This window comes from Salmo salar, chromosome 14, assembly GCF_965601325.2.
Source record: "Salmo salar chromosome 14, fSalSal1, whole genome shotgun sequence".
Taxonomy (NCBI): domain Eukaryota; kingdom Metazoa; phylum Chordata; class Actinopteri; order Salmoniformes; family Salmonidae; genus Salmo; species Salmo salar.
This window is the reverse complement of record NC_138304.1, coordinates 22,730,466-22,755,215: the sequence shown is the minus strand read 5'-3', so window position 1 is coordinate 22,755,215 and position 24,750 is coordinate 22,730,466. Positions and strand designations below refer to the sequence as shown.

At 45.4% G+C, this 24,750-nt stretch overlaps 1 protein-coding gene across 1 annotated transcript in view; it reads right to left on the bottom strand.

The window, feature by feature from the left end:
- LOC106568821 (receptor-type tyrosine-protein phosphatase N2) overlaps positions 1-24,750 on the bottom strand; it is a 150,414-nt gene that overhangs the window by 51,449 nt on the left and 74,215 nt on the right. Inside the window, exon 14 of the mRNA XM_014139506.3 lies at positions 6,145-6,209. Within this exon, the coding sequence (XP_013994981.2) occupies positions 6,145-6,209 (65 nt within the window). The remainder of the gene's footprint in view (positions 1-6,144; positions 6,210-24,750) is intronic.

The following is a 24,750-nucleotide window of genomic DNA, read 5'->3' as shown; positions in this document are numbered from 1 at the left end:
AACAGGTGGAAATTATAGGCAATTAGCAAGACACCCCCAATAAAGGAGTGGTTCTGCAGGTGGTAACCACAGACCACTTCTCAGTTCCTATGCTTCCTGGCTGATGTTTTGGTCACTTTTGAATGCTGGCGGTGCTTTCACTCTAGTGGTAGCATGAGACGGAGTCTACAACCCACACAAGTGGCTCAGGTAGTGCAGCTCTTCCAGGATGGCATATCAATGCGAGCTGTGGCAAGAAGGTTTGCTGTGTCTGTCAGCGTAGTGTCCAGAGCATGGAGGCGCTACCAGGAGACAGGCCAGTACATCAGGAGACGTGGAGGAGGCCGTAGGAGGGCAACAACCCAGCAGCAGGACCGCTACCTCCGCCTTTGTGCAAGGAGGAGCACTGCCAGAGCCCTGCAAAATGACCTCCAGCAGGCCACAAATGTGCATGTGTCTGCTCAAATGGTCAGAAACAGACTCCATGAGGGTGGTATGAGGGCCCGACGTCCACAGGTGGGGGTTGTGCTTACAGCCCAACACCGTGCAGGACGTTTGGCATTTGCCAGAGAACACCAAGATTGGCAAATTCGCCACTGGCGCCCTGTGCTCTTCACAGATGAAAGCAGCTTCACACTGAGCACGTGACAGACGTGACAGTCTGGAGACGCCGTGGAGAACGTTCTGCTGCCTGCAACATCCTCCAGCATGACCGGTTTGGCGGTGGGTCAGTCATGGTGTGGGGTGGCATTTCTTTGGGGGGCCGCACAGCCCTCCATGTGCTCGCCAGAGGTAGCCTGACTGCCATTAGGTACCGAGATGAGATCCTCAGACCCCTTGTGAGACCATATGCTGGTGCGGTTGGCCCTGGGTTCCTCCTAATGCAAGACAATGCTAGACCTCATGTGGCTGGAGTGTGTCAGCAGTTCCTTCAAGAGGGAGGCATTGATGCTATGGACTGGCCCGCCCGTTCCCCAGACCTGAAATCAATTGAGCACATCTGGGACATCATGTCTCGCTCCATCCACCAACGCCACGTTGCACCACAGACTGTCCAGGAGTTGGCGGATGCTTTAGTCCAGGTCTGGGAGGAAATCCCTCAGGAGACCATCCGCCACCTCATCAGGAGCATGCCCAGGCATTGTAGGGAGGTCATACAGGCACGTGGAGGCCACACACACTACTGAGCCTCATTTTGACTTGTTTTAAGGACATTACATCAAAGTTGGATCAGCCTGTAGTGTGGTTTTCCACTTTAATTTTGAGTGTGACTCCAAATCCAGACCTCCATGGGTTGATAAATTGGATGTCCATTGATTATTTTTGTGTGATTTTGTTGTCAGCACATTCAACTATGAAAAGATAAAAGTATTTAATAAGATTATTTCATTCATTCAGATCTAGGATGTGTTATTTTAGTGTTCCCTTTATTTTTTTGAGCAGTATATATATAACATACTTCACTTTCTCCTCAATGCAAACAAAATCAACAAGCATCATGACCTCTGTCTATCACGTGGCTATATTACTTGCAATCAGCATGAGGTTTCTAGCATCTGGCTAAGGTGACAGCACCACACACTGTGTCGCCTATAATGGTTCCCATTGGGGTTTGGGTGAGCAGGGGGATGCTGGAGGCCAGTGGGGTTGGGGTGAGCAAGGGGATACTGGAGCCCAGTGGGGTTTGGGTGAGCAGGGGGATGCTGGAGCCCAGTGGGGTTTGGGTGAGCAGGGGATGCTGGAGCCCAGTGGGGTTTGGGTGAGCAGGGGGATGCTGGAGCCCAGTGGGGTTTGGGTGAGCAGGGGGATGCTGGAGCCCAGTGGGGTTTGGGTGAGCAGGGGGATGCTGGAGCCCAGTGGGGTTTGGGTGAGCAGGGGGATGCTGGAGCCCAGTGGGGTTTGGATGAGCAGGGGGATGCTGGAGCCCAGTGGAGTTTGGGTGAGCAGGGGGATGCTGGAGGCCAGTGGGGTTTGGGTGAGCAGGGGGATGCTGGAGGCCAGTGGGGTTTGGGTGAGCAGGGGGATGCTGGAGCCCAGTAGGGTTTGGGTGAGTAGGGGGATGCTGGAGCCCAGTAGGGTTTGGGTGAGCAGGGGGATGCTGGAGGCCAGTGGGGTTTGGGTGAGCAGGGGGATGCTGGAGCCCAGTGGGGTTTGGGTGAGCAGGGGGATGCTGGAGCCCAGTGGGGTTTGGGTGAGCAGGGGGATGCTGGAGCCCAGTGGGGTTTGGGTGAGCAGGGGGATGCTGGAGCCCAGTGGGGTTTGGGTGAGCAGGGGGATGCTGGAGCCCAGTGGGGTTTGGGTGAGCAGGGGGATGCTGGAGCCCAGTGGGGTTGGGGTGAGCAGGGGGATGCTGGAGGCCAGTGGGGTTGGGGTGAGCAGGGGGATGCTGGAGCCCAGTGGGGTTGGGGTGAGCAGGGGGATGCTGGAGCCCAGTGGGGCTGGGGTGAGCCATGTCTATGTCTGCTGGTGCAGTATGCAGTGTATGCACAGTCACACAAATGCAGATGAGATAAAGGGCTGAAGGTAGATGTCAAGCATCATTATGTCAGCTGCATTGTGTTCCACTGTAGACCATTCTATTAAAGCAGGTCATCTACAACTACTGCTGAATTCTGCATTCCATATTTGACATGACGTGTATATGTCATTGTTCATTCAATGTATACTTACATACTAAAGCCTTCCCAAACACATTTCCTTTCATTTTGCAATCATGAGAGACACTTCCTCCTATATCAACATTACCTCCTGTCTCCAACAGCTCCTATCCAAACCTGTATTTTTGTGGATGTTTTTTTGCAGAATGAATCTGATGAGATCCCATCCTGAGTCACATAATGAGCCTTAATGCTTTCACAGAGCAGAAGGAAGGGAGTTGATGATTACAAACTGTCTCCTCATACCTCCGACCGGAACAGCCCCAGGAACCACCTGCTCTAAAGGTCAGGAATGAGCTCACACTGCTCAACTATTCCCTCCCTCCCTCCCTCCCTCCCTCCCTCCCTCCCTCCCTCCCTCCCTCCCTCCCTCCCTCCCTCCCTCCCTCCCTCCCTCCCTCCATGAGCTCACAATGCTCAGCTCCTTTCTCTTGGTTTAGCTCAGTACGCCCTTCCCTCCCTCCCTCCCTCCCTCCCTCCCTCCCTCCCTCCCTCCCTCCCTCCATGAGCTCACAATGCTCAGCTCCTTTCTCTTGGTTTAGCTCAGTACGCCCTTCCCTCCCTACATCCCTCCCTCCCTCCCTACATCCCTCTCTCCCTTCCTATATCCCTCCATCCCCCTTGCAATAATGGAAATAGTGAGTTGTGAGGGTTGTTTAGTGGAATAATAATGGACCCTATGAGTACATACCAATACATTACACATTACAGAATCAAAACAAATATGTCACTACCAACAGTGAGTCCTGCTAAGATGGTATGAGTGCAGATCATTTTGAACGAGCTAACAAGTACAGTACAACTCTTTGCATTACAGCTCTTAAATACTGTGATGACACAGAAATGAGAGAGAGACAGAGAGACAGAGAAAGTGAGAGATGGAGAGATTGAGCGATCGAGACAGATAGATGGAGAGTATATGTGAGTCTGTTTGGTATTGAACTGTGAGAGTCACCCAGCCGTTGTATTTATAGTTATGCGCAACAGCAGCACAGCGATCCAGGAGCAGCATCTGATGCGGTGAACACCTCGTGAGCTATCCCAGCATGCCCCTGGCCGACAGGCCTCATTGTGGGATGTGTCCCAAATGGCACCCTATTCCCTACGACACACTGCTTGTGACCAGGACCCATTTGGATGCACCCTGGGCCACATTACCATATCAAATCGCATTTGGATGCTGTGTCTTGAGCATAAAAAGGGGCCAGCACTTCAATAGGTTCTTGATTAAATTTTCACATAGATACATTTGAATATCTATTAAAATAGATGCAGAATTCTTTCTCTCCATCACTCTGATGTCCCGATAATTTTTTGTAGCTCTTTTTGTAATGAAAATGAGCTGAGATAATGTCTGTATGCCTGTAAACAGATGTTGTCTGAAGTACTGTCTCTTGATCCATTGAAAAGGGTCTCGATCATCCACATTAATTAACACATCTAAATATTCCAATATTCCAAAGGTTTTCGATAGGGCATCTAGGTATTGGAAATCTATGTGAAATGTAAACAGACATGTAAACAGACATATCATTAAATAATGTGTTTTATTTTTATTTATTTAAAATGCAATCAAAGTTGGTCTGTTTCTCACTAGCAAAACAATTATAACATGTCATCAGGAGGCAGACGCACAATAAAGGCATTCAGCCATATTGTCTTTAGAGTCCTAAAGCTACAACAGACAGCTTTAATCCTTCTTTTTGGACAGAGGTGTGCCGTCAGTGGCTTCATCCCAAATAGCAACCTATTCTCTATTTAGTGCACTTCTTTTACAAAGGTCCCTGGTCAAAAGTTGTGCACTACTAGGGAATAGAGTCCAATTGGGATGCAAACCAGTCTCTCAGAGGAGAGAGCCCTAGCCACGACGGTTGTAATCAATTAAAATAGCTGTGCGGGGCTATCTAACCACGCTCCTGTGTTTTCTCTTTGATTAATTCCTTCCACGGCTGTCTAAAACACCGTTTTGAGAATAGATTGGAAGGAGAACAATTCAAGCTGAACAAAGCAGCGTTGCAGCACAAGGGACTGACTGGGATTAGTGGAAACTACTCCAGGACAATTATAATCTGAGTTCTGCCCAGACTCCTTATCTCACTCCACTCATAATTGGACCCATGTAGAAGAAGTGTGGAAACAACAATGTATGTGTCCCAAGTGGTACCCTATTCTCCTATGTACTGCCCCCATAGGGCTCTGGTCCAAAGGAGAGCACTATGTAGGGAAAAGGTTCCTTTTGGGATACAAGCGGTGCTCGAGTTGGCTAATGTAAAAACACAGCAAGCTATAACAACAGATGTGTATTTCTGTTCTATTTAAAACTCAGTTATTACTAAATTAAATGGGTACTTTAGCCACCATCACCTGTTTTGACTCGTACAATCTATAACGCGTAAAAGATGTCCAACAGAACATATGTAGAATTCAAAAATCTTGAAGGTGGGCACTTTACAAAAACCTAACTCACTCTCCCCTATCTGATCACAGTAGATATCAATCTATCTCAGTGTTCTGAGAGAATCCATTTCAGAACATAATTGTGAAATGGAGTAACTCTCTGCCTGACCAATGCAAGGCCAAGGAGAGGGAGATGGGGGCAGTAGTAGCAGTGCAGCACCAGACATTATCTGAATATGCCTTATTTGTGTCCCAAATGTACCCTATTTCCTACATAGTGCAGTACTATTTACCAGACCCCTATGGGCCTGGTCAAAAGTAGTGTACTACATAGGGAATAGGGTGCCATTTGGGACAAAGACCTTCTCTCTCACAACAGCAGTTCAATTGGTGATAATAGGGTCCATTCTGGCTAGGTATTGAATTCCCTCCTCCCTCGCTCTCATCTCTCTCTCTCTCTCTCTCTCTGTCTCTCTCACCAGACGCGTTGAGCTCATCCCTGCCATTTTGATTGACGGTGTGAATGTGACACAGTCATTGAGGCAGAATTACTGCTGAATCAATAACAGAGAGAGGAGAGACACTCCACCGTGTATTTAATAGAGAGGTAGCAGAGAATGGTAATGTTCACGAGTGGAGCCCAGTAGAGCCAGCCAGTTAGAGTGGGTACTAAAAATGGAGGCTCGGTAACGGTGCTTTTTCAACTGGTGCATAAAGGTGCTTTGTAAGTGCCGACCACAGAAAATAAAGAATTTGTCAGTTCGTTTGCTCTACGGTCACTATTTGTCTTTCACACAGAATCTGTCAAAATATTTAATTATGTTCTCGGGAAAGTGTACTTCTTCACAAATGTGCTTTGCTGTAGCAGCCCACGAGGAAAACACTCAAATAAATGACATAGGACAATTTAAACTATCAAATATAATCTCACAGTCTGAGATCATGGTCGCTTTCCAAATGGAACCCTATTCCCTATATACTGCACTACTGTTAACCAGAGACTATGGGCCCTATTGGAGGCACTACCTGCCCTATGGGCCCTGGTCAAAAGTAATGCACTACATAGGGAATAGGGTGCCATTTGAGTCAAACCCATATAAAGGGGACTTACATCTGTGATTCCAGCCTCCAGAATGATCACCTTGGCCTCCTTCTCCACTGCATCCTTCTGGCGAACTGTGAAGGGGAGAAACAGCAGCCTTTGTGAGACAGAGGTGTCAATCACTCTTACAGTAGAATGTGTGGAGGAGGTGGCAGTAAGAGAAGCAGCCGTCACTCTCAGAGGAAACAGACAGGCCATGTCTACGTTCCAAATAGCACCCTGTTCCCTATATAGTGCACTACTTTTGATAGAAGCCTATAGTACACTATATAGGCATTAGGGAGCCATTTGGGATGAATTCACAGACAGATCTCTACTGTCTAGAAAGAAACTGTCAACGAAACAAGGTCAAGACTATGAAGGACATTATTAGATGTCTTTCTACCAGTACATTTTTCCTCAATATAATCTAACAGTGCAAGTTATTAACCAATTAGATTGAGTAGAAATAGATTAGTAGATAACAAGTACAGGTAGATTTACCTAAAGGTTTATTTACCGCTAGTACACTGAACTAGCAATGAGCATCTTCTCTAACTGACTTCTCTGAGTTATATATCTTTTTGCAAGAGCTGAATATTAAGGAAAATCTTCCCCGAAATACAATTATACAACTCCTGTTGAACCTTCCTTCCTCTGCCTTAAGAGGAAATCATTTTGAGGTTTAATTGAAATATGACAGGACTCATTTTACAGGAAGAACAAAATGTTATGAAAAACTGTTCATAAATTAATTCACTATGTTTTCCATGTGAAAGCACCTCCTTTGTGGACACATCCGGCAGATAAAGGATATGCAAATAACCTGGGGAGAGCTTGTGTGCGTCTCAAATGGCACCCTATTCCCTTCATAGTGCACCTCATTTTACCAGCGCTCATAGGGCTCTGGTCAAAAGTAGAGCCCATAGGGCTCTGGTCAAAAGTAGTGCCCTATGTAAGGAATATGGTGCCATTTGCGACGCACACCCTCAACTGTATTTAATGTTAATCTAATTAGTGTTTTAATCAATCACAGCAATTATTTGCTCTCGCCAATTTATACAGAGTCCCGTATAATTACGTTGTGCGGCTTCAGATGGGTAATTTGATTGAGGTTCTCTACCTCCTTGGTGAACTGAACTCTGAACCCGAGGAGGGGAGTGTGACCACCTTGTCTGCCATGGTCGGTCCTGTCAGAGGATGTCTTAATAATGCTGTCAGAGCACACCACCTGGGCTCACACACACACTTAGTGATGAGCACTTGGCCATTTCCACTGAACCAGTCAGTCTACAAGTCCATGACCATTACACCACTCTCCAGTAAATGCATTGCAGAGAGGACACTATGGCGCAGAGAGGACACTATGGCGCAGAGAGGACACTAGGGCGCAGAGAGGACACTATGGCGCAGAGAGTACACTAGGGCGCAGAGAGGACACTAGGGCGCAGAGAGGACACTAGGGCGCAGAGAGGACACTATGGCGCAGAGAGGACACTATGGCGCAGAGAGGACACTAGGGCGCAGAGAGGACACTAGGGCGCAGAGAGGACACTAGGGCGCAGAGAGGACACTATGGCGCAGAGAGGACACTATGGCGCAGAGAGGACACTAGGGCGCAGAGAGGACACTAGGGCGCAGAGAGGACACTAGGGCGCAGCCAGTGGTAACATATTGCCTTTGCAAGTGAGGTTTAATTCACAAAGACATACCCATGAAAGACATGGACATTAAAACCCAGACAAGATCAATTAACTACAAGCACACACCACAGCCTGATGAGCATACAATAAACAATCAAACAAATAAATAATCAAACAAATAAATAAACAGTCAAACAAATAAATAATCAAACAAGTAAACAGACAAATGAACATGAAAAGACTCCCCATGCTGTCCATGGGAGGGATCCAACACAGCAACAAGTGTGACTTCTCTTCCTGGTGCTAGGATGTTCATAGTGAGCGTGAGTTAATTAAAGCCAGCCAGTCTCTCATTAGACAATACTTTTGTCATCCCAACACCACAGTGTGGAGCATGGCTCCCCCACATCCAGCCGCCTCTCCCTTCTCCTCTCCTTTCTCCTCTCCTCTCCTTTCTCCTCCTCTCTCCTTTTTCCTCCCCTCTCCTCCCCTCTCCTTTCTCCTCCCCTCTCTCATCCCCTCTCCTCTCTCATCTCCTTTCTCATCTCCTCTCCTCTCCTTTCTCATCTCCTCTCCTCTCCTTTCTCATCTCCTCTCCTCTCCTTTCTCATCTCCTCTCCTCTCCTTTCTCATCTCCTCTCCTCTCCTTTCTCATCTCCTCTCCTCTCCTTTCTCATCTCCTCTCCTCTCCTCATATATCTCCTCTCCTTTCTCATCTCCTCTCCTCTCCTTTCTCATCTCCTCTCCTCTCCTTTCTCATCTCCTCTCCTCTCCTTTCTCATCTCCTCTCCTCTCCTTTCTCATATCTCCTCTCCTTTCTCCTCTCCTCTCCTTTCTCATATCTCCTCTCCTGTCCTTTCTCATATCTCCTCTCCTCTCCTTTCTCATCTCCTCTCCTCTCCTTTCTCATCTCCTCTCCTCTCCTTTCTCATATCTCCTCTCCTTTCTCATATCTCCTCTCCTTTCTCATATCTCCTCTCCTTTCTCATATCTCCTCTCCTTTCTCATATCTCCTTTCTCATATCTCCTCTCCTTTCTCATATCTCCTCTCATATCTCATATCTCCTCTCATATCTCATATCTCCTCTCCTCTCCTTTCTCATATCTCCTCTCCTTTCTCATCTCCTCTCCTCTCATCTCATCTCCTCTACTCATCTCCTCTCTTTTCTCATCTCCTCTCTTTTCTCCTCTCTTTTCTCCTCTCTTTTCTCCTCTCCTCTCCTCTCCTCTCCTCTCCTCTCCTCTCCTCTCCTCTCCTCTCCTCTCCTCTCCTCTCCTCTCCTCTCCTCTCCTCTCCTCTCCTCTCCTCTCCTCTCCTCTCATATCTCCTCTCCTCTCCGTGTCCCCTCTCATCCCCTCTCCCATCTCCTCTCTCATCTCCTCTCATTTCTCATCTCATCTCCTTTCATCTCCTTTCTCCTCTCCTTTCTCCTCTCGTCTCCTTTCTCCTCTCCTTTCTCCTCTCCTCGTCCCCTCTCCTCTCCTCTCGTCTCCTCTCCAAACGAGCAGCAGCCCAACTAGAGCTCAGTAACTCAACAGCCATAATGAGCAGGTTAGTTTGTACCACACTGAGTGATTGCAAATCCCAACCTGCATGGATGGATCTTTGAAACTACTAACAAACTACAAAAAGGGCGAGGGCAAATTGGCAATTGTGTTTACAGTTTGCATACCTGCAGGTTTTGAAATAAGTCTGAGATATGATATGACACATTTTGAATACAAATAGCAAAAGTTAACTATACAGATTCTCATTGCATGTCCACATGTCACATCATTCCATTCTACATATACCATTGTCAGTATGCTCCATCTTATGCTGAATGTCACATTTCCAATACATGTTGTATAAGAAACAGGGGGTACCAGGAGAAAAATTGCTTATTCTTTCTTCTAAAAAAATACATAGGGGTTTCATTTGTCACCCCGGCCTTCATGTCCTGAGTTCTGCTTTATGTTAACTCAATGTATCAGAGGCGCCTTGAGGGGAACAAAGTAGACGGGATTCCAAAAATGCTCAATTTTTCACCATTGACTGAAGGAAAAGGCCTGGGTCTATGAGTTCACAGCCCAGAATGGGATGCTGTGTCGCACCAGGGACTGTTTCTGAGCACATTTGAGGGCGGTAATGAGAAGAAAACAACCGCCATCCTTCAAAGGCGAGGAGCGAGGAGGCACAACACCATCGCTTGCTGACACACTACACGGATGTAATCACATTACCTGATCATGATAGTAGTGATCCCTGAACAAATTAAAATATAGCACCGTGTGTTTTCATCTCTGAAATGTGGTTTTAGCCAAGTAACAATATCACTGTCTTGTGACTTTAAAACAATATTACGACATAGAGAGAAGGAGAAAAACCCCACAACCATGGTAAGTTGTAGTATTTCTATTTTTCCTGCCTGAACCTTCATTTTGTGTAAAGACTCTGTCCCCAACCCCGACAACCGGCTATCCATGACAGCCCGTTGCAAATACAGATGTCAAAACCAATTCCAGAGTCATTTTTCTAAATGTTTTAATTAGATATTATATTTGGGGGTCTCACTTGCATTAATTTGATTTCTGATATCAACATTTCAGCCTTTAATCTGTTTCAAATGATGTTTTTCTCCAATCTCCAACACCCTAGCCTTATTGCCTCCAGTAATATAAACTGCAATATGAAGCAATGAGCAATTAGAGAAGACTTAGAGCATCACAAAGACAATGCAATATGTCATAAAATTAAAAGCAGGGGGTAAAATGGCATCCCAGGCCAGCTGGGGCAAGGAGCCATTACCTCTCTGTGGAGGGGGAGAGAGCAGTACTCCATCACACACTGTCTACATCCCAAATGACACCCTATTCCCTGTATAGTGCCATAGAGCTTTGGTCAAAAGTAGTGCACTATGTAGGGAATAGGGTTACATTTGGGACGCAGGCACCGTCTGCCAGCTGAATAATGGCAAACAAGCAGAGCACCATCTCTATCTAAACATTTATCATCACTCTCCACTGTTCCACTGCTGTACAGCTCGTCACAGCATCACAGCACATGTCTGTATGGGAGATTAAATAGTGGTCACAGTACAGAGCTGTACTGGGAGAGGTATCGATAAAGCATCTGTTGTTATTGGGGTCTGGCTTACAACGGTATTGGAATGATTTTCATGTCACATTTTACACACTTTACTGCAACTATTGTAATTCCAAATAACTAAGAACATATTTTTGTTGTTGTGTAATGATGTGCTTGGTCTTGATACAGATGTTCATAACACAGCAGCTAATGAAAAATGTGAGCAATTTTGTGCCATCAAACCCTTTATTTTGTTAATATTTTCTTTGGGTATTGGATGGTGACATTTTACAGAATGTTGCCACCCCACATTGGTAGTTATGTTTCTGTTGCATTTAAATGCAGGTTCTAAACAGTGATGAGAATGTCGACAAACATCTGATTAAGCTCTTAATAGATCTGCGTTCCAAATGGCACCCTATACCTTATATAGTCCACTACTTTGACCAGAACCCTGGTCTAAAGTAGTGCACTATATAGGGAATACGGTGCCATATAGGAGGCGATCTATGACACAAACAACCTTCCTACACAGGATAAACAATGACACCCATGAACTGATGCTACTGCACAAACATGTCACACAGACTAGGACATCGCAGCCTCACCTTTCAACAGCAGATTCACAAAATGTTCAGGAAGGGAGGCTAGGTCAGAGGGATGGAACAAGGGAGGCAGGGAGGGAGGGAGCATTTCGGTTTGATAAGTGGAGGTGATGATGATTCAGATAGCAGGTAAGCAGCTAAAACTGGGACAGACTGTATCAGCCCATCCACAGCAGGGATCTGAATCAAAAGGCAGCGCTCACAAAGACAGAATCATAAAGACATTGCAGTCCATTGTCAAATAGTCAAGCTACCTTTTCTGCTTACCATTACACTGCTTACCATGACACTGCTTACCATAACACTGCTTACCATGACACTGCTTTCTATAATACTGGCTGTACCAGCAACACAAACCATGCCCATCAGTGGGCTGTGACAGTGATAGTAGTCTAGCCTGTTAGCCAGTACAGAACACTAGCAGCTGTAGACATAACACCACAGGGACTCCCAGCAAAGTCTCCTGATAACACCAAACACCTTGTCTGCATTCCAAATGGCACCCTATTCCTTATTTAGTGCACTATGTGCTCTACTTTTGGCGAGAGCACATGGGCCCTGGTCAAAAGTAGTGCACTATGGAATAGGGTGCCATTTGAGATGCAGACAAGGTGTTTGGTGTTATCAGGAGAGTTTGTCCCAGACAGCCGACTCTTAGACCCGTCCTTCAGGAACCATTAACACACCACTTCCCACATAACCAGGCCTGAGCCAATTGGACACTGGGAGGAAGGAGATATACACAGTTTATTAGGTACACCACCTCGTTCATGAAAATGGATCGCTCCTACAGACAATGAGCCACGTGGCCGTGGTTTGCTATATAAAGCAGGCAGTCAGGCATCGAGGCATTCAGTTACTGTTCGACTGAATGTTAGCATGGGCAAAACGAGTGACCGAAGCAACTTTGAGAGTGGTGTGATCATCGGCGGCAGGTGCGCCAGATCCTGTATCTCAGATACGTACGACCTCCTGGGCTTTTCACGCACGATAGTATCTAGGATCTACGAAGAATTGTTCAACTAACAAAAAACACCCAGTCTGTGGCAGTCCTGTGGACGAAAACAGCTCATTGATGAGAGAGGTCGAAGGAGAATGCCAAGAATCCTGCAAGCTAAAAAAGGCGGGCCACAAACAAATAACGGCGCAGTACAACAGTGGTATGCAGTACGACATCTCGGAACGCAGAACTCGTTGATCCTTGTCAAGGATGTGCTATTGCAGCAGACGACCACACCGGGTTCCACTCCTATCAGCTAAAAACATCCTTGACAAGGATCAACGAGTTCTGCGTTGCATCACTGCCTGGTACGGCAATTACTCGACCTCCGACCGCAAGGCACTACAGAGGGTAGTGCGTACGGCCCAGTACATCACTGGGGCTAAGCTGCCTGCCATCCAGGACCTCTACACCAGGCGGTGTCAGAGGAAGGCCCTAAAAATTGTCAAAGACCCCAGCCACCCCAGTCATAGACTGTTCTCTCTACAACCGCATGGCAAGCGGTACCGGAGTGCCAAGTCTAGGACAAAAAGGCTTCTCAACAGTTTTTACCCCCAAGCCATAAGACTCCTGAACAGGTAATCAAATGGCTACCCGGACTATTTGCATTGTGTGCCCCCCCCCAACCCCTCTTTTACGCTGCTGCTACTCTCTGTTTATCATATATGCATAGTCACTTTAACTATACATTCATGTACATACTACCTCAATTGGGCCGACCAACCAGTGCTCCCGCACATTGGCTAACCAGGCTATCTGCATTGTGTCCCACCCACCACCCGCCAACCCCTCTTTTATGCTACTGCTATTCTCTGTTCATCATATATGCATAGTCTCTTTAACCATATCTACATGTACATACTACCTCAATCAACCTGACTAACCGGTGTCTGTATGTAGCCTCGCTACTTTTATAGCCTCGCTACTGTATATAGCCTGTCTTTTTACTGTTGTTTTTATTTCTTTATTTACCTATTGTTCACCTAATACCTTTTTTGCACTATTAGTTAGAGCCTGTAAGTAAGCGTTTCACTGAAAGGTCTACACCTGTTGTATTCGGCGCACGTGACAAATAAACTTGGATTTGATTTGAAAACCAGAAGCTGCTCCTATGGGCACGCGATCTCCAACACTGGACAATTGAGGAGTGGAAAAACAACTTGGAACATGACAAAGAGTTCAGTTTACTTCAGTGGCCTGCACAGTCCCCAGACCTCTACCCAATAGAACATCTTTGGGATGAGATGGAATGGGCTGGTCGCAGCATGAATGTACCACCGTCCAGTCTGCAGACCTTAAGCATGATGGGATGTTAATTACTTCATTAACTTAAGGAACCACACCTGTGTAGAAGCACCTTCTTTCAATCTATTTGGCATCCCTCATTTATTTGTGTTTCCTTTCCTTTACCTGTAGAATAAATCCCAAATGGCACCCTATTCCCTATATAGTGCTCTACTTTTGACAAGGGCACAACGGGAATAGGCTACCTTTTAGGAGGCTACCATTTGGGATGCAAACATAGCCTACTACTCAGTAGGAAGTCATTTGAAGCCGCAGTATAGTACCGTTTCCTTCAGACAGAAGATATGAGAAAATTTGAGAACCACTTATTGGCAGGAAAATTCACACAGACTGACAGCACTTAACACATCTCTCTCTCTCCTCCCTCTTAGCACCTCCGATGGGTGACCTTTATGCCTGACTCAATTCTACAGCCGATTGAGTGGATGCATCCCAAATTCCCTTTGTAGTGCACTACTTTTGACCATGCCTCGTTTGGGACGGGCCCAGCGAGTGAGGACCGGCAGCAGCCAGCTAGCCAGCTCCTGCTTGCTCAAATATTATTGCTGCATGATCACTCAAGCATTTTAAAGACCTTCTGACAGCCCAATGCATTTCAATGGTCCAATAAAGGCTAAGGTAAAAGATAGACAAATATTTAGGGTTCAAACTGTAAACTGGTTCATTCGTAGTGTGAGAAAAGCAGAATTGTATTTTTAACGGATGTTATGCGGAGGTGTAAGCAGAGAAATTGACAAAACGCTACACAAGGTTATCTGGTACTTTCACATGTGTCTGAGGCTTATCATTGTGTGTGTGTTGGAGTGCATGCATGCGTGAACGTGTGTATCTGCCTGCCTACCTACCTGTGTGTGTGTGTGTGTGTGTGTGTGTGTGTGTGTGTGTGTGTGTGTGTGTGTGTGTGTGTGTGTGTGTGTGTGTGTGTGTGTGTGTGTGTGTGTGTGTGTGTGTGTGTGTGTGTGTGTGTGTGTGTGTGTGAAGCACAGCAGAGAGACTTAAAGCCTTCTGGCACAGTTCCATGGTCAAGGCCATCTCGGCAGGAGATGCACTCACTGGGGAGCTTGTTGTACAGTCAGAGCCTTTCCACAAAATTCACACTCACAGGAAATGTCTCCTATTATTGCTGCAGGGAGGACAGGGGCTGACACACTGGGAAATCCTTGAGCATTCAATTGTTTCCAAGCCCTGGAAGCCTCCAAGCCCAATGTTAAAGGCTATATCTTAGACTGTGCTGGTTTTGTTCATATTGTTCATATTATGGCAATTGTGCTCGGTTTTTCAGACAGTAACTTCTGCTTATTATAAACAATCCATTCTGTATGACAGTCTTTTGTGTCAAATAATGAATATGTGCACACACGTTCGAAAATAGAATACTTAACAGTAAGAAAATAAACACCGCAGGAATGAATTCAACTTGCATATTGCTCAGAGCTCTGACAACGGTGTTACACATGCTTGGCATGTCAAGTCCAACCAGACGATTTCACTAGTCTTTTAGCACAGTCGTCCTGTGAGGTCTGTACATTTCCTGCATTTCCCTGTGCCAATAACACTGCATTCTGGGACAGCTGTACACACTCGAGTGGACACCTGGAGACCGCAGTGATGCCACTAAGAGGACAGGACAGCAGGGGAGCACACCTGGATCACCATAGCCCAGGGCCACAGACAGACACAGGTGCTGATGAGTACATCTGTGTTAACAGAGGCTTCACGTCAATACGCGATCCTCCCAGGACAAGTCCTCCTGTCCTGCGGCACATAATTACAAACCCGGGTACTAGCAGGAGGAAGAAGGAAACACAATGTGATCCGTTGAAAAGTCTACACAAATCCCATGGCGGTGGATGAAACTATCAAGGGACATCTGGGTGAAGAGATAGCAGTGGAGGACTGTCACTTTTTTTTCCACACGCAGCAGCTAAAAAGAAGATACATTGTAATGGCTGAAACCATATGAATACCTTCAGGAGGTACGGGAGGCTGGAGACTGGCCAGACGCTGCCTGTACGAGCGGTTAGATCGCTGGCTCGCTCACTTCGTTTTCCCCTAAGGAATGGAGCCCACGGAGTCCAGATTGTAAATAAAAGAAAGCCTAGGGCAAACCTGGCTGGCTCTGACTCCCGCCTGGCTCTTCAGACGCTAGCTGACTACAAAACCAAGGCACTAGGCAGTGTAGTGAGTCACTGGCAGCATAGCGCTGGCAGGCAGTGCCTACTCAGTGTAAACTCCCTAACTCTGTAGGACGGTATCAAAGGATGAGAGAAGCAGAGCTCCGTACCCCCTAAAGCACATATCCAAGGCCTAGCTACACCTGGAGGAGAGGAGAAACCAGTTTACCACACTGTTGAATCCGAGTAGATCTGTACTGGTCCAGGGAGACGCTGCATTTCTGTCTACCTCCTACACCTCTGACATTAGGTCAGCCACAAAATGAGAATATGTTCATGAATATTCTCCTCTGCTATACGAGAATTTGACGCCCTCGATACCCCTCCCCCACTCTTCTCTTCTCCTGCCCCACCTTCACTGGTGTTTCTTCTGGAGTGGAGCGCGTGTGTGTGTGTGTGTGTGTGTGTGTGTGTGTGTACGCTTCCAGACACTGAAATGAGCTGTCTCTGTTTCCCGTCTGCCTATCAGTGGGCACTACTTGTTCAGACACTGAGCTGTACTAGAGGCTCTCTCTCTCTCTCTCTCTCTCTCTCTCTCTCTCACACAGCCAAATTGAAGGTATTAGCCAGCCTACTGATGTCCCCATGAGAGAAGACAGAGGAGGGTGAGGTGTATACTGAACACACCCACGTTCTAACCCTCAGAACTGAGTCAGGAAAAGGCTCACCGAAAAAAGAGAAAAGACAAGAATACAAAATATACCACAGAATCCTAGAAAATATTATATTCCTATTTCAAGGAATTCCCCGTATCAGGTGGTAGGCACTTGAAATCCAGCCATTACATTTTCATTTAGATGACTAAGGCTACGTTCCAAAGGGCGCCCTATTCCCTACATAGTATACTACTTTTGACCAAAGCCCTATGGGCCCTGGTCAAAACGAGTGCACTACTGTGTATAGGGAATAGGGTACCATTTGGGATACAACCATGGCGGTTGTGATTTCTTGGGGAAATAGAAGTCAGACAGTTGATCTAGAACCCAAGGTGACCTCATTAACAGCATTTGTTCTGGTTGTCATGACAAATCAAACGCAGTGTCACTCAAACCCAGCAAGCCAATAGGAAGCCCTGACACTGACTGCTGGAATTCTCTTTGTCCGGCAGAGCTAAACTACAGTATAATCGACTCCCAAATGGCACCCTATTTATTTTATAATGCACTACTTTTTACCAAAGCCCTGTTGAAAAGGATTGCACTATGTAGAGAGTAGAATGCCAATTGGGACGCAACCAGAAAAGGCAAAGATGACCCATAGTTAACCTGGCTGTATCAACACTCAGATACATCCATAAACTAAGGTTGCTAAGTTTACACACGGTGGCTGCAAAGCAGAGTTTATTCATCACGTTGTTAGGCAGTCTTCTCAGCACCTTGTGATCTCTAGAATAGCTATGTTGGCGCTAAATCACTGTAAACGACATAAAAATTGACAGTTATTGCATTACAACATTACTGTAATAACCAACCTTATGAGCATAGCTTTACACCTTTACTGCTTAATTTCACCTAGGAAATGTCTATTACAACTCAGAATTACTGTATTGAAATCCATTATTAAAAGGGGAAAGTGGAAACTATCTTCCAGGGTACTTAGCTAGGTTTCATAATAGAATGAGCAATTGTGAGTAACTTCTCATATTTTCTTCACAAAGAGAGATTACATTTAGTTTCAAATAAAACATATAAATACATTATATATACTGCATAAACTGGGTGCTTCGAGCCCTGAATGCTGTATACCACGGGTATGACAAAACAGTTATTTTTATTGCTCTAATTACATTGCTAACCAGTTTATAATAGCAATAAGGCACCTTGGGGGTTTGTGGTATCTGGCCAATATACCACAGCTAAGGGCTTCATCCAGACACTCCGCTACTTTACTAACAAAGGTTTTGGGAAACACTTCGGAGATTGAACAATGCTCCTACGAAGGTTCTAACGATGAACTTAACCTTAACATGCTTTTGGGAAACCAGGCCCAGGCCAGTAGTGTTCTAACTGTTTTGGGAAACCAGGCCCAGGCCAATAGTGTTCTAACTGTTTTGGGAAACCAGGCCCAGGCCAGTAGTGTTCTAACTGTTTTGGGAAACCAGGCCCAGGCCAGTAGTGTTCTAACTGTTTTGGGAAACCAGGCCCAGGCCAGTAGTGTTCTAACTGTTTTGGGAAACCAGGCCCAGGCCAGTAGTGTTCTAACTGTTTTGGGAAACCAGGCCCAGGCCAGTAGTGTTCTAACTGTTTTGGGAAACCAGGCCCAGGCCAGTAGTGTTCTAACTGTTTTGGGAAACCAGGCCCAGGCCAGTAGTGTTCTAACTGTTTTGGGAAACCAGGCCCAGGCCAGTAGTGTTCTAACTGTTTTGGGAAACCAGGCCCAGGCCAGTAGTGTTCTAACTGTTTTGGGAAACCAGGCCCAGGCCAGTAGTGTTCTAACTGTTTTGGGAAACCAGGCCCAGGCCAGTAGTGTTCTAACTGGCTGCTGTAGCTGTTCCTGGCTCCTGCCTCTGATGAAGCTGTGTGTGTGTGTGTGTGTGTGTGTGTGTGTGTGTGTGTGTGTGTGTGTGTGTGTGTGTGTGTGTGTGTGTGTGTGTGTGTGTGTGTGTGTGTGTGTGTGTGTGTGTGTGTGTGTGTGTGTGTCAGCAGCAGTGTGAGATCCTACTAGTTAACGAGTGAACATATCAGCCTTGGCAGAGCCATTATGCATGACTTGGTCTCCTGCCAACAGTGGAGCCACGGCAGGGTGTGTGTGTGTGTGTGAGTGTGTGTGTCTCGTGTGTGTGTGTGGTGTGCTTGCATTTGGGTGTGTGTGTTTGTGTTTGTGTGCTTGCATTTGGGTGTGTGTGTTTATGAGTACCTGCTTGCATTTGTTTGCGTGTGTGGTGGGTTGAAAGGGGAAGGGGTTGGTGGCGGTGACACAAAGACGGTAGCACCTGGCAGAGGGGGATCCAATGGCCTGCACATGTGTCTGAAGGAATGTGCCATTACAGATCAAATGCACTACAGCTGTACCAAATCACAATACGCAAAGCTATGGACTCTGCAACACATCACAGCACTACAGCACCATGGCTGCTTCTGGATTCACAATGTTTGCGTTACAAATGGTTTACTAAATGTAACTATACAATGTTCACACTTGAATCATTGAATTAAGCCCAATGATTGTGACTACATCACAGGTCACAGTAAATGGCTAACCAAACACACTGTTAATGACAGTTATTGCTGTTCTGATATACAACAAGACCGTTATTAGACCTGAAATCACTGAACTCACAAAAATCAGTTCTCTGCTGGAAAATCTGATTTGCATGACTTAAATGACATTTGGACGTTCAGTATGGGGATAAAGTCAACAATGAAATTGTCTGCTGCATCAAAGGTCAGTGATATGTCTGGGACAGGGGACCGTTGTCATATCACTTCTGGTTGTAATTCTACTTGTCAACACATTGGTGAGAAAAAACGACTTTCTCATAAGAAGACTTGGAAAGTGTTGCATTGGAACCTAGAAGCTCAAATAGCATTATATTGTCTATTATACTGGTACCAACACAGCATTTCACACAGGAGTAATACTAGTACTTTAACTGTGCCAAAACAGAAGAAATAACTCTGAAAGAGTATAAACAATGTCAATTAGACAAAAACGTTCAGTTTTCTCTGTTTTCTCATTAATCAGTTCATGCAAATACTGTATATCTATCTTCCTAAAATCACTGAACACCACAGGTGCTTGTTAGAGACAGGCTAACTGTTTAACTGTTTCATTCCAGCATTCACTTCCAGCATTTTAATCAATGTATTCACTTCCTGCACTAAAGTGTTATAATTTACACACTGTGACATGTTTATTGTGTCTTAGTATGCCTCTATTTAAAAAAAAAAACATATACAGTATATATATATATATATATATATATATATATATATATATATATATATATGTTTCCTTGACAGAATAATTATTCTCCTCTTTGACTGCATTTTTGGGGTCTGTACTCCTGAAGTTGATGACTGTTTTTGTGCTTGCCAGTTAGCTAGCAGTTAGCAGCTGTTAGCAGCCAATGGCTAGCAGTTTCTTACTGGCGATAAAAGCGGATGATTGCCATCATTTTTTTAAAGACATTATTGAATAGTTTAACTTAACAAATCAAAACTTACAATTCATTAAAAAAAATGCATGGTAATTCATGGTAACCTCGTAAACAATTCATTTACATATGGCATTTTATTGAAATGTTTATTTGCTGAAATGTTTGCCGTTGCCCCAGTGGCGGTTCTAGCTTGTATGGCTCCCTGGGTGAACACCCCCAACTGTAATTTTTATTCAGACATTTGGAATAACACAAATAAATAACCCTAACGTTTAAAACTATATAAATATAAAAATATATACAAAAATAAGTCTCATAAATATCAAAAAGAAGTAACAAAGACAAATAGAAAAAAATTGTTTTGATTTGGCTCTCGAGCATCAGTACATTACCCATCCCCCAACACTGTCAACCAAGAGTCAACACTAAACCAATTCACCTTGGTGGTGTGCACTGGTTTTATATTATTCTTAACCATTTCGCACAAACCAGAAAAAAATTCAACAATATGTCTGTGAAACTATATATTCACAGGATTATGAATGAATTGTGGTTTATTTGGTAGCATTTCATAGTGTGACTGATTTGACTAATTGCATTAGTACTGTTCAAAGTTATAGATGCGTTATTTGATAGATTCCCCCGCTCCCTCTACCTCGTACATCTGCATGGGAGACCTTCCCAGGCAGTAGCCTGCCTAGCTCACAAACTATGATCAGGGCGCCCACTCCGACAAGGTTAATTGACCCACAGTTCCACACGGTGACATGCTATCATTGACGTGACGTGCAAACGAGCGATAGAAAACCGATCGCGCAAATGTCACCATTCTGATTATTTGTTGTGCAGGCTCCCCATGCCGCCACTGCGTTGCCCGGCCATTTAAAGGGACAGGCGACTATTTAAGACTCAGCTTTTAATTGACATTTTTATGGTAAACAGTAAATACAAATACTCTTTATTTGTTTTCTGTAGACAAATTCTGTGTAATATCCTGTCACTAGACTGTCACAGTAAAAAATATTGCTTGCACATTCCCAATACTGGTTTTGCATTAGAAAGAGGTTTCATTTGATTCCTCAACCAGGTTTAGGCTCAATATGATTTATTTGCAGCATTATTGAACAGTCTAGATTCTCCTCTACTATGATCAAGACTGCGACTGTTCAACATGACATATACGGGCTCTCTAATTAAAAAGAAAAGCAACCTATTTGAACCTCACTTTAATATGCAATTGTCTTGTTTCTATGTGTGTTTCATTATGTGATGTTGATGATGATCTGTTCAGCAGGAAGGGGAACGGGCTGTACGGCTTGACGTGAGCCATAGACTGCAAACCAAATCAAATCAAATTGTATTTGTCACGTGTGCCAAATACAACACTAATTCCACTAATTAACTTTTAACAAGGCACACCTTTTAATTGAAATGCATTCCAGGTGACTGACTACATCATGAAGCTGGTTGAGAGAATGCCAAGAGTGTGCAAAGCTGTCATCAAGGCAAAGGGTGGCTACTTTGAAGAATCTCAAATATAAAATACAGTTTGATTTGTTTAACACTTTTTTTGTTACTACATGATTCCATATGTGTTATTCTATAGTTTTGATGTCTTCACTATTATTCTATTCTAAAATAGTAAAAATAAAGAAAAACACTTGAATGAGTAGATGTGTCCAAACATTTGACTGGTAATGGTACTGGTACTCTATGTATGTATGCTCTGGATAAGAGCGTCTGCTAAATGACTTAAATGTAAATGTAAAAATGTATGTATGTATGTATGTATGTATGTATGTATGTATGTATGTATGTATATATATATATATATTATATGTATATATATATATATACTGCTCAAAAAAATAAAGGGAACACTTAAACAACACAATGTAACTCCAAGTCAATCACACTTCTGTGAAATCAAACTGTCCACTTAGGAAGCAACACTGATTGACAATACATTTCACATGCTGTTGTGCAAATGGAATAGACAACAGGTGGAAATTATAGGCAATTAGCAAGACACCCCCAATAAAGGAGTGGTTCTGCACGTTGTAACCACAGACCACTTCTCAGTTCCTATGCTTCCTGGCTGATGTTTTGGTCACTTTTGAATGCTGGCGGTGCTTTCACTCTAGTGGTAGCATGAGACGGAGTCTACAACCCACACAAGTGGCTCAGGTAGTGCAGCTCATCCAGGATGGCACATCAATGCGAGCTGTGGCAAGAAGGTTTGCTGTGTCTGTCAGTGTAGTGTCCAGAGCATGGAGGCGCTACCAGGAGACAGGCCAGTACATCAGGAGACATGGAGGAGGCCGTAGGAGGGCAAAAAACCAGCAGCAGGACCGCTACCTCCGCCTTTGTGCAAGGAGGAGCAGGAGGAGCACTGCCAGAGCCCTGCAAAATGACATCCAGCAGGCCACAAATGTGCATGTGTCTGCTCAAACAGTCAGAAACAGACTCCGTGATGGTGGTATGAGGTCCCGACGTCCACAGGTGGGGGTTGTGCTTACAGCCCAACACCGTGCAGGACGTTTGGCATTTTCCAGAGAACACCAAGATTGGCAAATTCGCCACTGGCGCCCTGTGCTCTTCACAGATGAAAGCAGGTTCACACTGAGCACATGTGACAGACGTGACAGAGTCTGGAGACGCCGTGGAGAACGTTCTGCTGCCTGCAACATCCTCCAGCATGACCGGTTTGGCGGTGGGTCAGTCATGGTGTGGGGTGGCATTTCTTTGGGGGGCCGCACAGCCCTCCATGTGCTCGCCAGAGGTAGCCTGACTGCCATTAGGAACCGAGATGAGATCCTCAGACCCCTTGTGTGACCATATGCTGGTGCGGTTGGCCCTGGGTTCCTCCTAATGCAAGACAATGCTAGACCTCATGTGGCTGGAGTGTGTCAGCAGTTCCTGCAAGAGGAAGGCATTGATGCTATGGACTGGCCCGCCCGTTCCCCAGACCTGAATCCAATTGAGCACATCTGGGACATCATGTCTCGCTCCATCCACCAACGCCACGTTGCACCACAGACTGTCCAGGAGTTGGCGGATGCTTTAGTCCAGGTCTGGGAGGAGATCCCTCAGGAGACCATCCACCACCTCATCAGGAGCATGCCCAGACGTTGTAGGGAGGTCATACAGGCACGTGGAGGCCACACACACTACTGAGCCTCATTTTGACTTGTTTTAAGGACATTACATCAAAGTTGGATCAGCCTGTAGTGTGGTTTTCCACTTTAATTTTGAGTGTGACTCCAAATCCAGACCTCCATGGGTTGATAAATTGGATTTCCATTGATTATTTTTGTGTGATTTTGTTGTCAGCACATTCAACTATGTAAAGAAATAAGTATTTAATAAGATTATTTCTTTCATTCAGATCTAGGATGTGTTGTTTAAGTGTTCCCTTTATTTTTTTGAGCAGTGTATATATATATATACACACATACCAGTACAGAGTCAATGTGCGGGGACACAGGTTAGTTGAGGTAATTGAGGTAAAGGTAAAGTGACTATGCATTGATAATAAACATAGTAGCAGCAGAGGAAAAATGGGGGGGGGGGGGGGGTAGCCATTTGATGACCTGTTCAGGAGTCTTATGGCTTGGGGGTAGAAGCTGTTAAGATGCCTTTTGGACCAAGACTTGGACCTCTCTGCAACTGCACGGTGCCACTTGCTGTGCGGTTGCAGAGAGAACAGTCTATGACTAGGGTGGCTGTAGTTTTTGGCAATTTTTAGGGCCTTCCTCTGACACCACCTGGTATAGAGATCCTGGATGGCGGGAAGCTTGGCCCCAGTAATGCACTGGGCCATACACACTATCCTCTGTAGCACCTTGCTGTCGGAGGCCGAGCAGTTGCCATACCAAGCAGTGATGCAACCAGTCAGAATGCTCTCGATGGTGCAGCTGTTAAACCTTTTGAGGATCTGAGGACCCATGCCAAATCTTTTCAGTCTCCTGAGTGGGAATAGGCTGTCTGTGATCAGGCCTACCACTATTGTGTCATCGGCAAACTTAATGATGGTGTTGGAATCGTGCTTGGCCATGCAGTCATGGGAGAACAGGGAGTACATGAGGGGCTGAGCACACACCCCTGAGGAGCCCCCGTGTTGAGGATCAGCGTGGAAGATGTGTTGTTACCTACCCTTACCACCTGGGGGCGGCCCGTCAGGAAATCTAGGATCCAGTTGCAGAGGGAGGTATTTAGTCCCATGGTCCTTAGCTTAGTGATGAGCTTGAGGGCACTATGGTGTTGAACGCTGAGCTGTAGTCAATGAATAGCATTCTCATGTACACTACCGTTCAAAAGTTTGGGGTCACTTAGAAATGTCCTTGTTTTTGAAAGAAAAGCATCCCGGAGTCGCCTCTTCACTGTTGACGATGAGACAGGTGTTTTGTGGGTACTATTTAATGAAGCTGCCAGTTGAGGACTTGTGAGGCATCTGTTTCTCAAACTAGACACTCTAATGTAATTGTCCTCTTGCTCAGTTGTGCACCGGGGCCTCCCATTCCTCTTTCTATTCTGGTTAGAGACAGTTTGCGCTGTTCTGCTCGGAGTACACGTCCTGGTAAACCGTCTGGCCCTGCGTCCTTGTGAATGTTGACCTGTTTAAAGGACTTACTCACATCGGCTACTGAAAGCGTGATCACACAGTCGTCTGGAACAGCTGGTGCTCTCATCATGCATGCTTCAGTGTTGCTTGCCTCGAAGCGCGCATAGAAGTCATTTAAC